Source organism: Argopecten irradians, chromosome 8 (assembly GCF_041381155.1).
Source record: "Argopecten irradians isolate NY chromosome 8, Ai_NY, whole genome shotgun sequence".
NCBI lineage: Eukaryota > Metazoa > Mollusca > Bivalvia > Pectinida > Pectinidae > Argopecten > Argopecten irradians.
In genome coordinates, this window is record NC_091141.1 from 35,698,506 (window position 1) to 35,717,650 (window position 19,145).

The 19,145-nt window shown below is 34.3% G+C and overlaps 2 protein-coding genes across 2 annotated transcripts in view; one reads left to right on the forward strand and one right to left on the reverse strand.

Moving 5' to 3' along the window:
• Positions 1 to 754: 754 nt before the first annotated feature.
• Positions 755 to 18,468, reverse strand: LOC138330229 (ubiquitin carboxyl-terminal hydrolase 44-like). Its single transcript, XM_069277694.1, has 17 exons — positions 18,371 to 18,468; positions 16,019 to 16,141; positions 15,463 to 15,540; positions 14,987 to 15,027; positions 14,297 to 14,455; positions 14,087 to 14,137; positions 13,442 to 13,508; positions 12,900 to 13,042; positions 10,461 to 10,650; positions 9,894 to 10,015; positions 9,195 to 9,344; positions 8,302 to 8,395; positions 6,947 to 7,079; positions 6,587 to 6,655; positions 6,197 to 6,305; positions 5,621 to 5,817; positions 755 to 5,245 (listed from the first exon to the last, which is right to left on the reverse strand). Exons 2-17 carry the CDS (start codon positions 16,127 to 16,129, stop codon positions 4,776 to 4,778), a joined length of 2,184 nt encoding a protein of 727 aa, XP_069133795.1. The 5' UTR covers positions 16,130 to 16,141; positions 18,371 to 18,468; the 3' UTR covers positions 755 to 4,775.
• Positions 18,469 to 18,690: 222 nt separating this feature from the next.
• Positions 18,691 to 19,145, forward strand: part of LOC138329861 (inactive phospholipase C-like protein 2) — a 71,014-nt gene continuing 70,559 nt past the window's right edge. Inside the window, 1 exon segment of the mRNA XM_069277151.1 lies at positions 18,691 to 18,967. Within this exon segment, the coding sequence (XP_069133252.1) occupies positions 18,691 to 18,967 (277 nt within the window).

Genomic DNA, 19,145 nt, shown 5'->3' on the forward strand with positions numbered 1-19,145 from the left:
TAAACAATTATTGTTGTTTCAATCACAACAAATACACCATTTAAAAAATATTCTTGTATCTCTAATGATTGTTGAAATGTAATATAATGTTTCCATGTGTTACTGGTCATCAGTAACTCTATAATTTCGGAAGTTTTACAGACAGAAATGTTGGCTAAGCATTTCTCCATATTGCAAAGTTCTATCATAAATAAGAGTCCTGGTATCAGTCATTTGAATATTGCATTTATGAATGTAACACATTACATTTCTTAGAATAATTGAAAAGAAATTACTATCACATTAATTTTGTAACAATTTTGGGCTAGTATAGGCAAGACCTTTATTTACTTTAATATCTACTGCCATACACCAAAAGATGTTTTTGATGCAATTTGAATCAAAGTATTTCTTTCTTTATGTATAGTAGTCGCTTCCCTCGAATTACCTCCTTTGGTCTTACCCAGCATGCCGCGGGCCCAGTGATACAAATTCTGTCCTCCTTCCCAAAGGATGTTTCTGGCTAAATTTAGTTAAAATCAATTGAGAACTTTATGACTAGTAGTAATTGAAAGAAGTCAAATCTACTTTCCATCTGTCCCAGAGGGTCAGCATCAATATTTATATAAACTCTGCTCTCCTTCCTACAAACAATTTCTTTGCCAAACTTCGATTAAGATCCATTCAAACAAACACTGAAAACATGCACAGATAATTTCTTGTGTGGGTATCTATACAAAGTAACATTAGAGAATGAACAAATACAACAATCGTAAACTAGTTATTTTTTTTATTGATTGACAATATTGAAATACAATACACAGTACAAAAATATATGGACTAATTTCATTTGCTACTAAAACTGTTTGGCATCTGAACTTATACCGTAAACCAACTTTCTTTACATGCCATTTGATTTAGAACTGTAAAGTCAGCAATCAACATACATGTAATTCATTGACTTCAAAATTGAAATCACAAAATTTAGTTGCCTTAAAAAAAAGCCAGTTTACAGTATAACATAAACAATATGTTAAAAACAATTCACATTGTATAAAATGAAGGTGTATATTTCATGCAAACATCACTGATTCTTTTTTGGTTTGATTAGTTTAACGTCCTATTAACAGCCAGGGTCATGTAAGGATGTGCCAGGTTTGTTGGTGGAGGAAAACCGGAGTACCCGGAGAAAAACCACCGACCAGCGGTCAGTACCTGGCAACTGCCCCACATGGGATTCGAACTCGCGACCCAGAGGTGGAGGGCTTGTGGTAATATGTTGGTACATCGCATATCTTAACCACTCGTTAACTAATTCTAGCTAATGAATAAATTTATCACTTACCATTTGTAAAGAAAAATACTTTGCACAACAATGCTTACAATCCATGTACTATTTCGACCCAATAAACACCCCTTTCCCCTTTTTACACGTAAGGTCTCAATTTCATTTACATTGACTTAAATACAGACTGACAACTGTGAAGATATTTATATTTGATTTATTTTGTAAATTTATTAATACTTTTACTCTGTGCAATAATATTGTGAAATCTTAGCCTAAATCTGGTCCTATTAAGCAATGTTTAATATTTTAAAAAATTTCAGCCGCCCCTGGTGCTTTTTACATGTAAGGTCTCAATTTCATTTACATTGACTTAAATACAGACTGACAACTGTGAAGATATTTATATTTGATTTATTTTGTAAATTTATTAATGCTTTTACTCTGTGCAATAATATTGTGAAATCTTAGCCTAAATCTGGTCCTATTAAGCAATGCTTAATATTTTAAAAAATTTCAGCCGCCCCTGGTGCTTTTTACATGTAAGGTCTCAATTTCATTTACATTGACTTAAATACAGACTGACAACTGTGAAGATATTTATATTTGATTTATTTTGTAAATTTATTAATACTTTTACTCTGTGCAATAATATTGTGAAATCTTAGCCTAAATCTGGTCCTATTAAGCAATGTTTAATATTTTAAAAATTTTCAGCCGCCCCTGGTGCTTTTTGGGTGGAATACAGTATAAAATGAAATCAGAATACAAACTCGAAACTGATGTGCAGATTTTACCAAATAAGCATCCCTGAATACAACAAAACGTGTATAAAAATGTTTGCCATTGCAAAAGAAGTTTATGTTAATTACTTACATCATTATGTCATGTAATCAACATATATTTTTTAATCATAGCACTTCTCATACAGATTTCTTTCACATATTATATTGAGGACTTTTCTAAGATTTACCACTGTCAATTGTTCACTATCACTTGGTATTCACTGTAAAGTTCTTGTCATTATAAATGGATTGTTAAAAATAGATAATGAAAGTATTTGTATGCTTGATAATGGCATGAAATATATAAAAGAATGATGAATAACATCATTAAAAAGCCCCAAAAAATTTATGGAGTGCTAAAATTACTTAAAGTGAGAGAAGAAAAAAAATTCATGCCATTCCAAAACAAAACACTGTATAGGTAATACATTTCAATACCCTGCCACATAAGACATCATATTGACTTAATAAATTGAACTAGATATCGGTCTTCTAGAATTTGTACTACCCAAAATCTAGTAATATATAATCGATAACCGTCAATGTAACAGTTTCCTGTAATCCATCCTCGACACTTCAAAACTGAAGGCATTTCAGGATAGATAAACTGACCAATTGCAGGCCTACAGAATTTTCCTTACTTCAACGCCATAAAGTGTACCCTTATTCAATTCTTTGATGTACATTAAATGACAAAAACTATGCGTCTCAATTCTGTCCTTGCACACAGAGCTTTCAGTTTTACTATAACATAGTCCAGGGGTAGATATTACGACCTTGATCATAATCAACCCTTTGAATATCGAGGTAGTCAGATTAAGCAGTTTCCATACAGCACAGGACATTTGCTCACAACCCATCAATTTTTTTTAAGGAAATGTAAAGATGTTTTCTTATAAGAAATATAGAAACATTGAATACTTTTCTAGCAGTTTTAATTATACATTATACATGGTTGCCTTCTAGCTTCAGGTGGTAGAGCGGCAGACCAGTAAGTCTGGGGTCGTGGGTTCGAGCCCTGCTGGCAGCACAGTACTCTCGCTCTGTTACATAGCTGGGCTCGAACCCACGAACCATACTTACTGATCCGCTGCTCTTTCGGCTGCGCTAAAGGGAAATTCCCCATAGTATGAAGCTAGAAGATGACCGTATCACTATGTACACTATATAAAACTAAAACTTACTAAACTTTTCTTTTTTGCAAGGGATTAATTTTGCTATAATCGTGATAAAGTTAATTTCCGCAAACTTAAAACCTTTGAATACAATGGAGAGAATGACCAGCAATATAACCTATACAGCTTATTAATGCTAGAAATTGACAAATGTGAGGACATTTATCACTGTGAATTCGTATGAATTTATACACAGTACAGTTGCATATAAATCTTAATCATTTGATTGTCAGTTTTAGGTCTAGAACAAAAGGTATATATCTGACATATACCATCATAAAGAGAAGTAAAATCTTACAGGGACATACATCCCTACATTTGAACATCAGGAAAGTAATACACAAATACTTTGAAAGTTAAAATACACATTTTATGATGCATATAGATAAATTACCAACTGAGGTGGCAATGGACAGAGCATATACAAATCTTATTGTTCGTTTTTTCACATTTTTTTTTTTTTGTTTGTAGATAAGACCAAAACATTAATCAAATATATGACTTCATACTTTTTGCTCACCCGAGTCTATCAATGTAGCATTTATATAAAGATTATCAAAAACTACTGTAACAGAAAATTATTTTGCTACAATCCTTCACCGGTTTTAGCTACAAGAGATTTCTCTAAACCAACCCTTACGTATGACAAGATTGCGCACACATTTTTTTAACAGGTGGTATGGGCAAAACCATTAAAGATGCTCCACCGTTGACAAATGGTATTTTTTCACTATCAAAAACAGGAGCAGACAATTAAGTATTTTTCTTCAGTTACAAAACTTTATAACATGACAACCATTGAAAAGTTTGAGCTACTAATTTTACTTCAAGTTAAAAATATGAAAAATTATTAATTGCATCCCGAAAAAAATCTGTACCACTATATCCTATATGGAATGAAGTACTGATTATGCATGGACCAAAAGCAAAATAAATTATTTCATTTTATTTTTTGTGTTAATTAGGCATTTATATACACGATTAAACACCAATTATTGTTCAAATGATGAATATCATTAATGCTCTGTCGACGGTGGAGCATCTTTAAGTGATGTCAACAATTCATGTGGCGTAGCTGTGGCTTACATTGTTGATGCAATCAATTTGTATGTGCTTTCCATGGACCCATGATCATGTCGCAATGAAATCGTTTCTTTAATATGATATAGGGAGAAATAACTATTCCCTATCTTTTGGGATTCGACAATGGAATCTCAACCCTAGGGGAAATCATGAATGTCCAAGCTTTGGTTAGACAATAATGAGTTGCTGCTTGGAATGTGATTTCATTGTCATGCCCCAAAGATTCTATTCATGAATCAAACTGGTTGTTTTCTTGTGATAAATGAAAGTTTTACTGTAGTAACACTCCTTTAAAATAGTGTATGATAATACTTTGCAAGAGTTAGATAAACCGGAGTCAATTTTCATAAAAAATATGGCATTCATCTGTAAAATTCTGATGATAAAAATCTTTAGCTGCTTGTATATGAAATAAATTAGAATGGATCTACCACTGCCAACAAGATTTATCATACAACCAACCATCGTTCACCACAACAAGGATCGTCGTCGTTTGCTCACACGTTCACCGATGTTTTGTGTTTGATCCTGATTGGTTCGTTTAGAACCCACGGAGAGTGGGACGGCTGCCGAGATTTTATGGCCTTCTACAGGGGTGAGGAAGTTGAATGTAATGTCCTTGTCTATGATTTGTGATGAGTTAAGACGTCGTAGAGGAGGTGTGAACTCATGCCCACTCAGACTGTACATGTCTGTATCTTCTGAGTTAACCGTACTTTCTGAGTTTAATGTAATTTGTGAGTTGAATAGGTCTGTACTGTCTGAGTTCACTGAGCTTTGTGAGTCTATGTATTGTGATGTTGAGGCTGATACTCTGGAACATGCGTTATTATTTTCTTGTTTGACCTTTGTGTAGACGAGTATATAGGCCTGACTCAGTAAAACATCCTCTAGCTGGCACAGCCTCATTCTAGCATCGTTACAGTCTACCCACGAATCTGTAAAGTCAAATTTTTGTCAAAACAATTTTTTATATCATAGCATATATTATAACACTTATTTTGTATGAGAAGACATACATGTACAGTAAAACCTGCCTTAGAGCCTACCTCTATATAAAAACCACCCCCTAAATCCATGGGTCCTAAATTACCAATTTTAACACAATTTGACCTATGTATAGAGACCATTTTTACTTGTTCCCTTGGAAAGTCTCTATAGATAAACACATTTCTACACGTTTACACCTTAGCACAATAAAACATACCAGGATTCATACATCAAAATTTAATATCTAGTTTGAGTTCCAAATTATGAACATTTTGACCAAAGAATAACCAGCTATACTAAATAATGTGTTAAGATTGACTGACCTCCCTCGACACTCCAGCAACATGAGGTATAGTGACCACAGCCAAAGCCCTTGCCATGATGGATGACCACTCCTTGTAGGCGATACTGGTACTCCTCAGTTCCTCCCTGACTGGTGTCGCAGAACGGCTTCATGTCTAACAGCTCGTCAAAAGCAGCGTGTGTGAGAATCTTCTCTCGATGGAATCGCCCGGACCACCTAATTAATCAAACAAATGTTGAGAGATATGTTAGGAAGATATGAGGTGAGTACAACCGCTGGTACCAATATAACTCATTCACCCCTGAAGATACATCTGAACTCTACTTAATCAAAGGCAGGAACAGTTCATTATGAATTTGTAGGGGTGAATGAGTTAATGGAATTGGCAATGAATTTCATTATGAAATGAATATATTCTAAAATGTTAAATAAATCCTCAATTAAGAAATATTTTCATCTCTGTTAAACACTAACGTTGGTGAATTTTAACATTTTGGTCACGACCAACCTTTATCAAAATCAAATAGGTGTAGTGTTCTAAGCACTACAGTGTAAATGTAAAATAAATGTATGAAAACAGAAAAATTTCTTTTACCTGAACCTCTTCAGATGAAGACGTAGCACATTAGGTAGTTTCTTGACCAGTATTTGTTTCTGAGCCTCTGTGTAAAGCACCTTCGCTGGACTTTTCCCGGATCTGCTTTCTGGTAAGTACAACAATATGGTTATTATTACATTTACCTTGATGTCAGAGATATTATTTGACAAAATTTGCTTAAAACATCTTAAACGGATGTGACTGATCCAATCAGCACAGGAAGGAAACCTTTCACTTATAGTGTTTAAAACATCACTTTATGATGTTTCCGATCAAATCTAACATGATTTGTTTTATACTGCTGGTAAGACAGACAATGTCTTATATCATGTACACAAAGAGACAGGGCTGTGTTAGGAGACCAGCCACCTAAAATTTCATACTTACTATTGCATTTTTCACAGGAATAGATCTTCCCTTCCAATTTCTCAATGTCAGTAAACTTGGCCAGCATCTCTGCAATCAAAGATATTAAAGAATAATGTATTATTTCCTAACAACAAAAGGTAACATAATGATTGTGTCGTCACAAATTCAAAAGTTCCAGGTTATCAAAACCTGGTTGTATTTAGGTCTGAATAATATCCTACAACAGCATTCCAGGTTTAATGTATATCAGATACTTTTTTCAGCATCTCTCCAGCTTTTGAATCCTACATCCAGGGTCAAACACCGCAGTCCTGTCTGCCACAAAACATCATTATACAAAGAACTACATGAAGTGTGTTTATAGATTTTACTACATACCTGTCACATGACACATGTCTTGAGCAACTTTGATATTTTTCTTGGTAATTTGGTAGCGTTCAGGAAACTCCAAAGATAAGTCCATATAGGGTTCGTGGGTTTCCGATATATTCTTGCATTTTAAGCAAGTTACCTGCAAACAAGGAGAATGTAACACTATAACAAACATCCTCAATCTGGAAAGAAAATCAAATTATGATCATTCAAACTTGAATATTATAATTATTATCTTAAAACATTTTTTAATTTTTTTTTGTTCATTTATTTATTGATTTTCATTTATTTACAGTAAAACTTCCCATAGCGACCACCTTTACAAAATACCTTTATAAACACAATGGATTAAAATGGCATGGTCCTAACAAAGGGTATTTTCATACATTTAATATCTCGTCACCATAAAGAAGTGTAAATACCGCCACTTCCCCAGCTACGACATGTTTCACAGCATGGTCAGTGTTATCTGGATCACACAGCCAGTCTGTGCGATATTTAATATACCACCGCCGTCTGTTCATTAGACCAGTTCTTGGCAGTCAATCTTATTTAGATATACCAACATTCCTATATCCGAATTACATTTCTATACATTCGCTCTATCTGCTTTCCGCGGATTTCTATGTGGTGTTAAATTCATATATTTGGAGAAATTATTAACAGGAATTGAAGAACTTAGTTGAAGCAGGGTGGCATGACTTCTTTATCAAATTTCAATCAAACATAACTTTTCATTTCAGTTTTCTCAATTGATCAAAATTCAGAAGAAACTAGGTCGTGACAATTTCCCACTTATTGAACAGGCCTACTACCCCAACCACAAGGAAATGGTGAGTTGCTTGTAGCATTTTTAGGTCGCCTAAAACAGTATTCGGGTTTGGGTTTTATTAGTTTAACATCCTATTAACAGCCAGGGTCAAGGAAATGCCAGGTTTGTTGGTGGAGGAAAGCCAGGAGTACCTGAAGAAAAACAGCCGACCAGCAGTCAGTACCTGGCAACTGACCATGAAGCTAAGTTGTGGTCTGCTATTTTATTTTACATTTTTACAATGGTATCAGTAATAATAAAGTGACCTTTTCACGTATACTCTCATCTAAACATACATCAAGCATAAAGACAAGAACTAATATGGTGCATAAATGATGTGTTGTAACGAGTGCCTAGGGTCCCAACAGTTTCAACACAATTTGACCTGTGGATAACGACCACCTGATTATTTAGACCAGTTCTCCTCTGTCCATGGGTTGGTCTTCATAGATAGGTATTTACTATTGTTTTTGGCATAGAACAATATATTTTTTCTGATTGATCTAAGTATGATAACAGGAAATCCATGGTAATTTACAGTAGATCCTACCTGACTGACGAGTTCGCCTTGGAATGTTTCGTTGACTATATCCTTAGCATCGTTAACAGCAGCAAGTTCTTGTTGTACCTTGTCAAGAAGCTCACTGAATGTATTGAAAGACAAATATATTTTAACATTTACTACTGAAGAATCAATAGGAAAACATCAAAGAACTATATTACAAACATTTTCTTCTATCCAAATTAAAGGTGATATCAATTTGTTAAATAAACAATCAAAGGAAGTCCCTAATGTACTTGTCATTTGGATAATACTTGTCAAAATATTTGCAATTTTCAAATTACTGTTGTAACAGTGGTTTTTGTTTTTAAAGATGCTTTTGACAAATGGTATTTTTCACTATTAAAAACAGGAGCAGACGATTTAGTATTTTTCTTCAGTTACAAAAGTTACTTACTTTACACAATCACCACCATTGAAAAGTTTGAGCTTCTAATTTTACTTCAAGTTAAAAATATGAAAAATAATTAATTGCATCCCGAAAAAAATCCGTACTACTATATCCTATATGAAATGAACTACTGAATGCGCATGTACCAAAGGCAAAATAAATTATTTTATATTATTTTTTGTGTTAATTAGACTATTATATACACGATCAAACACCAATTATTGTTCAAATGATGAATATCATTTTTGGTCTGTCGGTGGTGGAGCATCTTTAACTAAACATATACAATGTTACTAGTCTGTGAATACAGAAATTTTCTAATGAAGATATGATCACTGTAACATGTAAGATCTGAAAATGTACTTAAACCGGCTAAAAACACCCAAATTTACATCATGGAAAGAAAAACAAATATCATTTTACTTGAAGGGTTCTTGTTTATCATGTAAAATAATAGCATTTTGCATTCTACTAAACAGCAACACGTTACCATAGAAACTCCTGTGCGTCTTGTTGAGCGTAGCCCTTGAAGGTGGGGATGGCCAACCATACAGCCTGTAGGAGGGCATGAGGACTAACCTGGGCCCATCTGCCCGACCATAACACACGGAACAGACCATTCAACTCCTGGTGCAGGAAACTGGACAAATATAATTAAAGGTCAGTTAAGTTTTATTTCCCACAGTGAGTAAATCTCAATCACCATCAAATCTTAATATTACTGTAGCAGAAAATATTTGTCTGTATTATACTGATTAAAAACAAAATCAATCCTATCAAATATTTATTGAAGAGTTTTAAAACAATATTAAACTAGACTAGTGAAAGTTGATTATAGCTCATATAAAGACCTCTTTAATTCATCCACCCCTGAAATTTCATAATGGACTGATGTAGTCTTTGATTTAAAAGAGTTTAAATGTATTTTTAGGGGTAAATGAGTTAAGTTTAATCAGTTAGATGTTTAAATCAGAATCCACAGGTTTGAGTTCAGTTTTTTTAAGTGCTATAACTCAAACCTTGGCCTCTGACTTACCCCGAAAGAAACATTTAGGCTCTTCTAAATCACAGACTAGACCAGTCTATTTGGAAATTTTAGGGTTGAATGAGTTTAAGTGTTTATAGGGGTCAACTGGTTATTATTATCACTACAGTCGTTGATTTCATTGATTTTTCTTGAGTACATTACATTTTCTCTGCTGACAAATTCTTGGCCTCCACGGTACAGATAAGCTGACGTCTGACCGGTGTCCGAGATGTGGAACCTCCACTCAGGCCTTCTTTCTTGGTGTTCTTAGGGGTCATTAAGTGCTGCAGACATCAGAATGGTAGAATTAATTGTTGTAATGATAAAACTAAACACCAGAACTTTACTAAGCTAAGCATTAGTTGTTTTGATAAAGCTACCTATACTGGAAACTATTTGATGTCAAATCAAGTGTTACAGTAAACCATGGTTAAAAGGAATAGACAATAAATTAATACTGTACTGGATGACATAGTATTAATATAAAATCAGTAATGCTAATCAAATCCTGAGTTTTAAATTAAAAATATATAGAACAATGGATTAGGTCCTTTGATAGTGGCCATGTAACTAAAATGGTAGAGTGTACCTAACTTGGATTATTTCCTTGTAGAAGCCCATTACTTTTTCACTTTTCTCCCCTTTTGTTGCAAACAAATTCTATGAATAATGTACTTCAACATAATTTCCTTTCTGCTGTTTGACACTAACCAGTAACTGAACACTTACCTTAAAACATTCTACGGTGGACTGTCGACTAAGGTGGGGAGTTTTGACGAGTGATGTCTGACGGGCTAGTATCCTTGGCGATGTCCGTGGGGTGGCCATGGGGATCGGAGTTGTAGGTGTTGGGGGCACATCACTCTTAGGGGACAGCTTTTCCAGGTGCATAAAGTATTCACGGAACTGTTCTAAATTGCTATTACAACAATAGATTATGAACACATCATTCTTAATTAAATATAACCATTTCTATTAAAAAATCTTTTAATTTTTATACTTGGTCCAAAACATTAATTTTCCCCCAGGTACAAAAGCTGCATTTTCTGGGTATCATGAATAATTCATCATTCAAATTCCCCTTTTTTGATTGGTTCCATCAGAAATTGAGACGGAAATATTGTCCAATAAAACTAACACTACATCTTTTCTGTTGATATTTTATAATATTTTTGGTCTTTTTTAATTAAAACAATTAGATGTTTTTTCATTACTTGACAAACTTATAAATATTTATTAGAAAGGCATCCTTAACAAATATTTATCAGAACTGCAGCCTTTACGAATATTTATAGAGCTGCAACCTTTATGAATATTAACTAAAACTGACAATGCAAGTTAAAAAAAATATACATTTGAGATTAAAAAAATAATAATAAAGGTTTTTTTCAAAATTAGTTTCGGATACAAATAAGCTGACGTCTGACCGGTGTCCGAGATGTGGAACCTCCACTCAGGCCTTCTTTCTTGGTGTTCTTAGGGGTCATTAAGTGCTGCAGACATCAGAATGGTAGAATTAATTGTTGTAATGGATAAAACTAAACACCAGAACTTTACTAAGCTAAGCATTAGTTGTTTGGATAAAGCTACCTATACTGGAAACTATTTGATGTCAAATCAAGTGTTACAGTAAACCATGGTTAAAAGGAATAGACAATAAATTCATACTGTACTGGATGACATAGTATTAATATAAAATCAGTAATGCTAATCAAATCCTGAGTTTTAAATTAAAAATATGTAGAACAATGGATTAGGTCCTTTGATAGTGGCCATGTAACTAAAATGGTAGAGTGTACCTAACTTGGATTATTTCCTTGTAGAAGCCCATTACTTTTTCACTTTTCTCCCCTTTTGTTGCAAACAAATTCTATGAATAATGTACTTCAACATAATTTCCTTTCTGCTGTTTGACACTAACCAGTAACTGAACACTTACCTTTAAAACATTCTACGGTGGACTGTCGACTAAGGTGGGGAGTTTTGACGAGTGATGTCTGACGGGCTAGTATCCTTGGCGATGTCCGTGGGGTGGCCATGGGGATCGGAGTTGTAGGTGTTGGGGGCACATCACTCTTAGGGGACAGCTTTTCCAGGTGCATAAAGTATTCACGGAACTGTTCTAAATTGCTGTTTCAACAATAGATTATAAACACATCATTCTTAATTAAATATAACCATTTCTATAAAGAAATCTATTAATTTTTATACTTGGTCCAAAACATTAATTTTCCCCTTGGTGCAAAAGCTGCATTTTCTGAGGTATCATGAATAATTCATCATTCAAATTCCCCTTTTTTGATTGGTTCCATCAGAAATTGATGCGGACATATTATCCAATCAAACAAACACTACATGTTTTTAATGGGTGCAGCAATCTTTTCTGTTGAGATTGTATACAATTTTTGGTCTCTTTTAATTAAAACATTTAGATGACTGACATGGTAATTTAGTCCTTTGATGTACATCAAAAAAGCGTTATAACGGTACACTGTGGTTGACTGTGGTTTTGAAGTTGGGTGTCGCTCTCTCTGTAGTCTTCAAAGAAAGTCTTTTCACTATGAGATAGTTCAGGGATGTAGAGATCATAGGTGATCAGAACCCCTGGAGTATTGAGGATGGTCAGGTGTTAGTTGTTACACCTTGAACAGCGAGCGTTCAACTGATTCCATGTGCGATTGGTTCCTGCGCTTTATATAGGGGTCAGTACCCGGTGTTTTTTCCAAGCAGAGTTAAAACAAAATGGCGACTCCCCGGTCTTAGAAACGCAAGGGGTTGTCTCAGAAACAAATTAAAAAAAATATGTTGAAAAAAACTCAAAAGTTGTTTTTTTCAATCTCAAATGTATACTTTTTAACTTGCATTGTCAGCTTTAAAACTGCAACCTTTATGAATATTTATTAAAGCTGCAGCAAATGTGGCACATGTACCTAGGAATAAATAAATGTTTGTGCAATTTACTCGTAGGACTGAGGATATTTAATTTGGTGTATTGGATCATTATCTTCCTTAACAATTTCTACAGTCTTTTTAGTTAATTATCAGAAACTTTGCATGTATAATAAAATTATCAAAATTCAGCACTATTCTGACAAACATTTCTATTAACACTTTTTTAAAGTCCATGTTTACTTCAACCAAACACACAACAAACATTTCCGACTGTACCTGAGGATCTGTAAGATTGAGTTCATGTAACAAGTGTTGCCAAGGTTACGTAGGCCTGTTATCCCGGGAATTAGTGTACGCTTTCGCATAAATGGACTTGACGTAGGCGACAGTTGTTCCTGTTTCTGATTCTTTTTCGGGGTCTGAAAGTCAAAATAGGCGAGAAAGAAATTATCATTGCATTCTCACCCACAAGTTTGTCTTAGTTCATAATATAAAGTATGTCATAGTCAAGCTGCACAACATTTAAAAGTTTGCTGGTAGAAATATTACCATGTTTTGAATGTTGTGTGTTGTGCAGCTCGACATACAACTTTTTAATTTTGAATGTCATGCAGGTTGGCATTCAACATTCAACAAATCCTTATTATATTTCTAATTACAGAAAATTGTAGCTGTATAGCACAACTATCAGGTTATCATTTGTCCTAATCTGGATTCTTATAATCTAACATTCCTAAAAAGATCATCCTATGCTCTTGTTTTTAAATATGTTATAAACATAAATATCTTTGTACGTATTCTATCAAAAGTATCCATACCTTTTTATTCTTTTCATCCAAAATATAAGCCCGCCATGCTGCAAATGTCTTTCCTAGGACTTTTTGTCTGTAAAAAATCAGTTCAACATGAATATTTTTTGGAATAAAAAGAGGCCCAAACGCTTTAACATCATCTGAATAGTTTGCATGTTGTTAATCCTTTTTCAGAGATAATTAAGATAATTACTAAATAATAAATATTTAAATCAATATTGCTCTTGATCCCCACCATAAAACTGCTGACAGAAGACATTCAAAATATTTTTTCAAGGTAGCGACCATCATGGTGTGGCAAATCAATGCAGAACAATAAACTCTACACGGTGATATATTTTCATACTATTTTCTGTTTTTAATCCCTTCTTTTCAAACCATCATTTGAAAGATGACAAGCTATGACATCTAAACTACTAGATCAAGAATACACTGAGGCCAACTTGCTTTTTGCTCTTGTAAGAAATTGTATGAAAAGAAGTCTCCACTAATGATCTTTCAGCTGATATATAGAAGAACTTAGAGAAGCAGAAAAGCTACAGATAGAGTGATCGGAAGATACATGTATTCTAGAAATAGAAGAGGACAAACAGAGTGATCAAAGTTGTATTCTAGAAGAAAAGGACAAATAGAGTTAGGCTCTGGACTAACCTTCTGTGCCAGTCAGCTGTAGCTATTCTGTCATCTTCTTTAGAGGTATATCTGAAGAAAGAAATTCATTCTCAAAATTATTACAAAACAATATCAAGCAATCATTCAAAATATGAGGTCCATCACAATCTATGTTCCTAAATATTTGTTAAGAGATTCAGTAATTTTATGATGTTTATTGTCGTTACGGCAGTATGAGAGATGACTTACGTTGAGGTTATGGCGGTATGAGAGTAGGACCTCAGTAATTTGATGCCTTTCGTCTCCACATCATTAAAGGTCTGTGTTGCAATGGCACTAAGAGCACTGCGTATTGTTTTTAGGTCTCCTGCTGCATTGTCGTTCATTACATACTCATCACATAGGTAGCTGTACAAATGTCAAACACACATCATAAACCTTAATGCTTTAAAGATTTTTCAAACTTCTGACGGAGAATAATATATTTGATCAGAGTAGAATCTTAGTTCAATAATTTATTCTACCATCCTCGATTTTCTAGTGGTTACTATCACTGTTGTTATTTCCACCCAGTATTCTATATCATAAATGTCAAACCAACCATACTTATAATACTTAATAATTTACCTATTTATAAGGTAAATTTAATTGCTTCAGCAAGTCCGTCCTCTGGATTATATTGACAGACAATGCTTGCAAATATTTTTTGAAAAAATCTTTAAAATAATAAATTTATTAATTTACATTATTGCGGAACAACTTAATACAAATCACAAATTTTTGCTTTAGATGATTTGGTTATGCCATTTAAAAACTATCCTGATTCTATTATGTATCACATTTCTTACTGGTATCAAATACTTTGTATTGGCTGTTTTTATCAATGATCTCTCTTCCGTTCCGTGTAACGTAATAACACTATCTAATTCAATCACTTACCAGTAGACATATTTAGAGTTGACTTCTATACACAGCGCATGCTGAAATTCAACATTAAATATTAACATTTGAGTAAATATGGCAGCTAATGATCATGGTACAAAATGTTCATTTGACAAGAGGCCCATGGAACTTAATTAGATCATATAAGTTTTAAAATATTAAAGACATGTACAATACACATCCATTTTTGTCCGTACTTTCAACCCTTCCCTGATTTCTTCAACTTCTAGTCCTTTACCCTTTTTGCCCAAACTCTGGATCCCTTGACCTTTTCATCTAAATTATCAATCCTCTGCCCTTTTTTTTGTCCAAACATTCGATTCCATGATGTCTTTTATTAAAATTTCAACCGCTTTTTACCTGATAATTGTGAAATTAAATCGCTATTAAAAGTGTTGTTTGGTGTAAACACAAAAAAACAAAGTTGTGACAAAAATAAGTTTTTTTTTACTGTATTGATAAGTAAAGCTTACCTTGCTATCCTTGAAGTGGTTTAAGGCATGTTCTTGGTTGAATCTCCCACAAGCCACATTTGGACAATTTAAGCAGGCCTACAAAAATATCACAGATTTCACCATGAAAGATATATAACAAGAGATCTCAAAAGGATCTTGATACCTGTGACCACCATTGAATGATCTTTATAAGTCAAATATTAAGAGTTATCTTAAGTATTCAGGAAGCTTATAAAAAAATATGATTGGAACCACTAAACCATCACATATTGGGGGAACTTATTCCGTTTTTGCGTATATTACGGAGTTACATACCTCCCGTGTGGGTAAGTATTGACTGTGACATCATCATTTAGTGAGCAAAACCCATATTGTTTTCCTTGAAAAGTATGACTTTACGTTCGCAAACACACGAGGTCACAATCAATACCTATACCCACAGGAGCAGAAAACTCTGTAATATGCAAAGACGGAATAAAAGTAGGATTGGCGCCACTAGTCACCATCAGGTATTGATGACACCTATGATGATTTGATAACTTTCATAGTTGATTGAGATGATGCCCAAACTTACCCAGACGCTTTCTGTCGTACCACAGATATAGCACATCCATTTCTGTGGATTTATTATGGAACAACTGCTCCATTTAGGGCGGCATTTTGAGAGGTGATGACAAGTTTCCATGAAGAATTTATTCTGTAAAAGAAAATGACAATAATTAATCTATATATATTCCTTGCAAAATCATTAAAAATAAAGTTTTGTCATGCATCAGGTTGTCAATGTTAGAACAGAGCACATGAGTAATACAAGAAACCAAAGGGCCTTAATTCATGATCATTCACTCCTGAAGACACATTTGGACTCTTCTAAATCAAAGATTAGACCAGACCATTATGAAATTTCAGGGGTGAATAAGTTAACTTTTATCTGACTTAAGCACCTTGCAACATCAACACATTCATTTAAATAGACACATAATGTAGATCTTGTACGGGAAAACTGTAATAGCGCAATCCTGTTACAAAACGGCTGCTGGACAGTCTGAAAGATAAACAACTCTTGGTCATAAGGACTATCTCAGGATCATTCCTAGCAATTTAAAGTTTTAGCTAAATCCCATTGGTAAAACTTGTGGAGAAATCTAAAATAGGTCTTTAACGGAACAGATCCACATGATACCTGATAATGTTTAATTTGTGCAAAACTAAATAAGTATCTCCAGTGGTGATGGAATGTAACTCTTTGTATTCCGCTGAAATGTCGTTAGCGCAGGATATCATCTATTGACGTCATTTCGTCACCAATAGAAATACTAGTCCTGCACAAACTTTATAAGGTATCATGTGGTACATGAATTAGTCTCATTAAAACAAAATGAATACATTGATGTTTTGCTGTTACTTTATTGAAGTATATTATCCATTTTCTGGCTTCAATCTTCTCAAATACTGCACTGTCGCTACATGTACACCCCCTAGTAATCATAGGGATACAGCCATGACTGTCCTCGACTTTGTATACCTTCTCGAGTAATAGTGCTTACCAGAGACATAGATAGTATATTAGGCCTATAAATAGATCTAAATCTCTGTGTTTACTTAACACTGGAGCATACTTGCCAAATTAACCCTTCCTATTTTGGAGGATCCAGACTCCCGATTTTGAACCCGCGTTTAAGGCCATTTTAGCAAGTCCAAATTGATTCAAAATGTCAAAAATCTTACTGTACCATCAGAAAGAACTGGTCAAAACATGCAAAATTAAAAACCTTTAATTTCCTCATAGGGGGTTACTAAGTAGACCTTTTTGAGGTTTACAATTTCAACATATGAAATTTGTATAAAAAACGGGCTTCATAATTTTCAGGAGGCCATATAACTGATTGAAGACTCTATGTTTTTGTTTATGAACTATTGAATTATGTTATCTATCTCAAGTGACAATTTAGGTGCTCTCAGTTGCAGGATTGGACTGGGTCGATCTTCGATAACCATGCAGGTAGCTCAGTCTGTAAAGCACTCGGCTAGTGTTCGGAGGGTCCCGGGTTAGAGTCCCGGCCCCGATTTCTCGAAACAAACTTAAGTCATAAATTTTCATATAAGTTACATAAGGAGAAAAGCTTAAGTTTTGACTTAAGTCTGCACTTTTGTTTCGAGAAATCGGGGCCTGGTCTGGCCGCTACATTTTTTCCTCTCCTGTTGCAAAATCGGCACCCAACTAAATAACCCACGGTGGTGGTGTTTGGAAGGGTCTCGTAAGTCTTCGAGGGCTTTGAGAAAGGAGGGAGGAGTGTAGCGGGATTGGACTGGGTTGATCATCGTTGACCATGTAGCTCAGTTGTTAGAGCACTCGGCTAGTGTTCGGAGGGTCCCTGGTACGAATCCTGGTCTGTTACATCTCCATATACTACAGTGTATGGCCATTAGAGATATTTAGTGCAAATGTCATGGTTGATTGAATTTCATCTGTGTTCTATTTTTAGCCCCGTAGTAAGCAATAGAGGTGATTTTGTTTGTGACTTTAACAAACATTTAGATAATGAAATTTGTTTAACTTTTTTATTTGAGTAACAATGTGGAAAGTTGTATTAGTAATGATGCCATGCAAAAATTATGATGCCCTTATTATAACAATGTTTAAAACAACTTTATCAGTTTTCATTTCACAGAATCCTGCATTTGCGTAACAAAATTATCACTCAAATACAAGACTGTTACTCAAATGCAGGACTATCCTGCATATACGGGAGTGTCCACAACCTGTTCATGATTTCTTTTGTTGCAATCTCTGAAGATTTATGTGTTTGGTGTCTGCAAAAATAATGCAGCATGGCCGCGGTTTATCATTATCATAAACAAACTAGGCACGTAATTGTAATGTCTACGTTCAAATAATGTATTCGACAGTTACTATCAGTCTTACGTAGGTGCAGCAACATATTCAGATGTTTATTCCTGCTTACGACAGCACCACAGGAAATCACACGGACTCCATTTTAAAAACACATCCCAGAATTCCTCAACGACAAGTCCAATAAATAAAAGTGGGGGTGTTTTTCACTAATGGACTATCTCAGTTTAATTCATCTTAATTTCCACGGTAAAACTTAATTTTAACTAAATTAACAATAAAATTTATTAGTTGATTACTTGACATCGTTTCATCTAGATGATTTAATTTTTATTTGTCAACAAGCAAACACCCCTGTCTCAGGACGATTCCATTATATATAAAATGTCAACATGGCGGAAGAACAGGGTGCCGACACTGCTGATAGTAGCTTGGAAACTAATTATGCAGAGAAATCTGAGGATGTATTCGTAAATGGTGATACTGAAAGTGTTGAAGGTGCAAAAGTTATAGAATATGAAACGCAAGTTTCGCAGGAAGAGACTAATGTCTCTGGGCAAGTCATGCCGAGGAAAAGTAGTTTTATGAACAGGGATGGAAGTAGAAAACCAATAAGAAAGAAAACAGTGTCTTTTAGCAGCATGCCAACTGAGAGGAAGATAGCAACAGGTGAGTAAAACTTAATGCTTGATAACAGCAATATGTTGCATATTTTGGTGAGATTTTTGTTTTGTTTATTTTTGTTGCAGCTGTGAAGTTCCTACTGTCTAATACACACCCTGTGTATTAGAGATAGATGTAGTGCTCTTCAGATTGATGAGGTTCTGTTTAGTAATATGCGTCAGAG

Bases quoted from the DNA above. Each gene is read 5' to 3' on its own strand.
- LOC138330229 (XM_069277694.1), bottom strand. From the start codon at position 16,129: ATGGAAACTTGTCATCACCTCTCAAAATGCCGCCCTAAATGGAGCAGT. The intron at 13,043-13,441 runs GTATGGATACTT...TTTGACTTTCAG, and splicing joins TGGATGAAAAGAATAAAAAG to ACCCCGAAAAAGAATCAGAA. The intron at 5,818-6,196 runs GTAAAAGAAATT...TTGATTAATTAG, and splicing joins CTTCATCTGAAGAGGTTCAG to GTGGTCCGGGCGATTCCATC.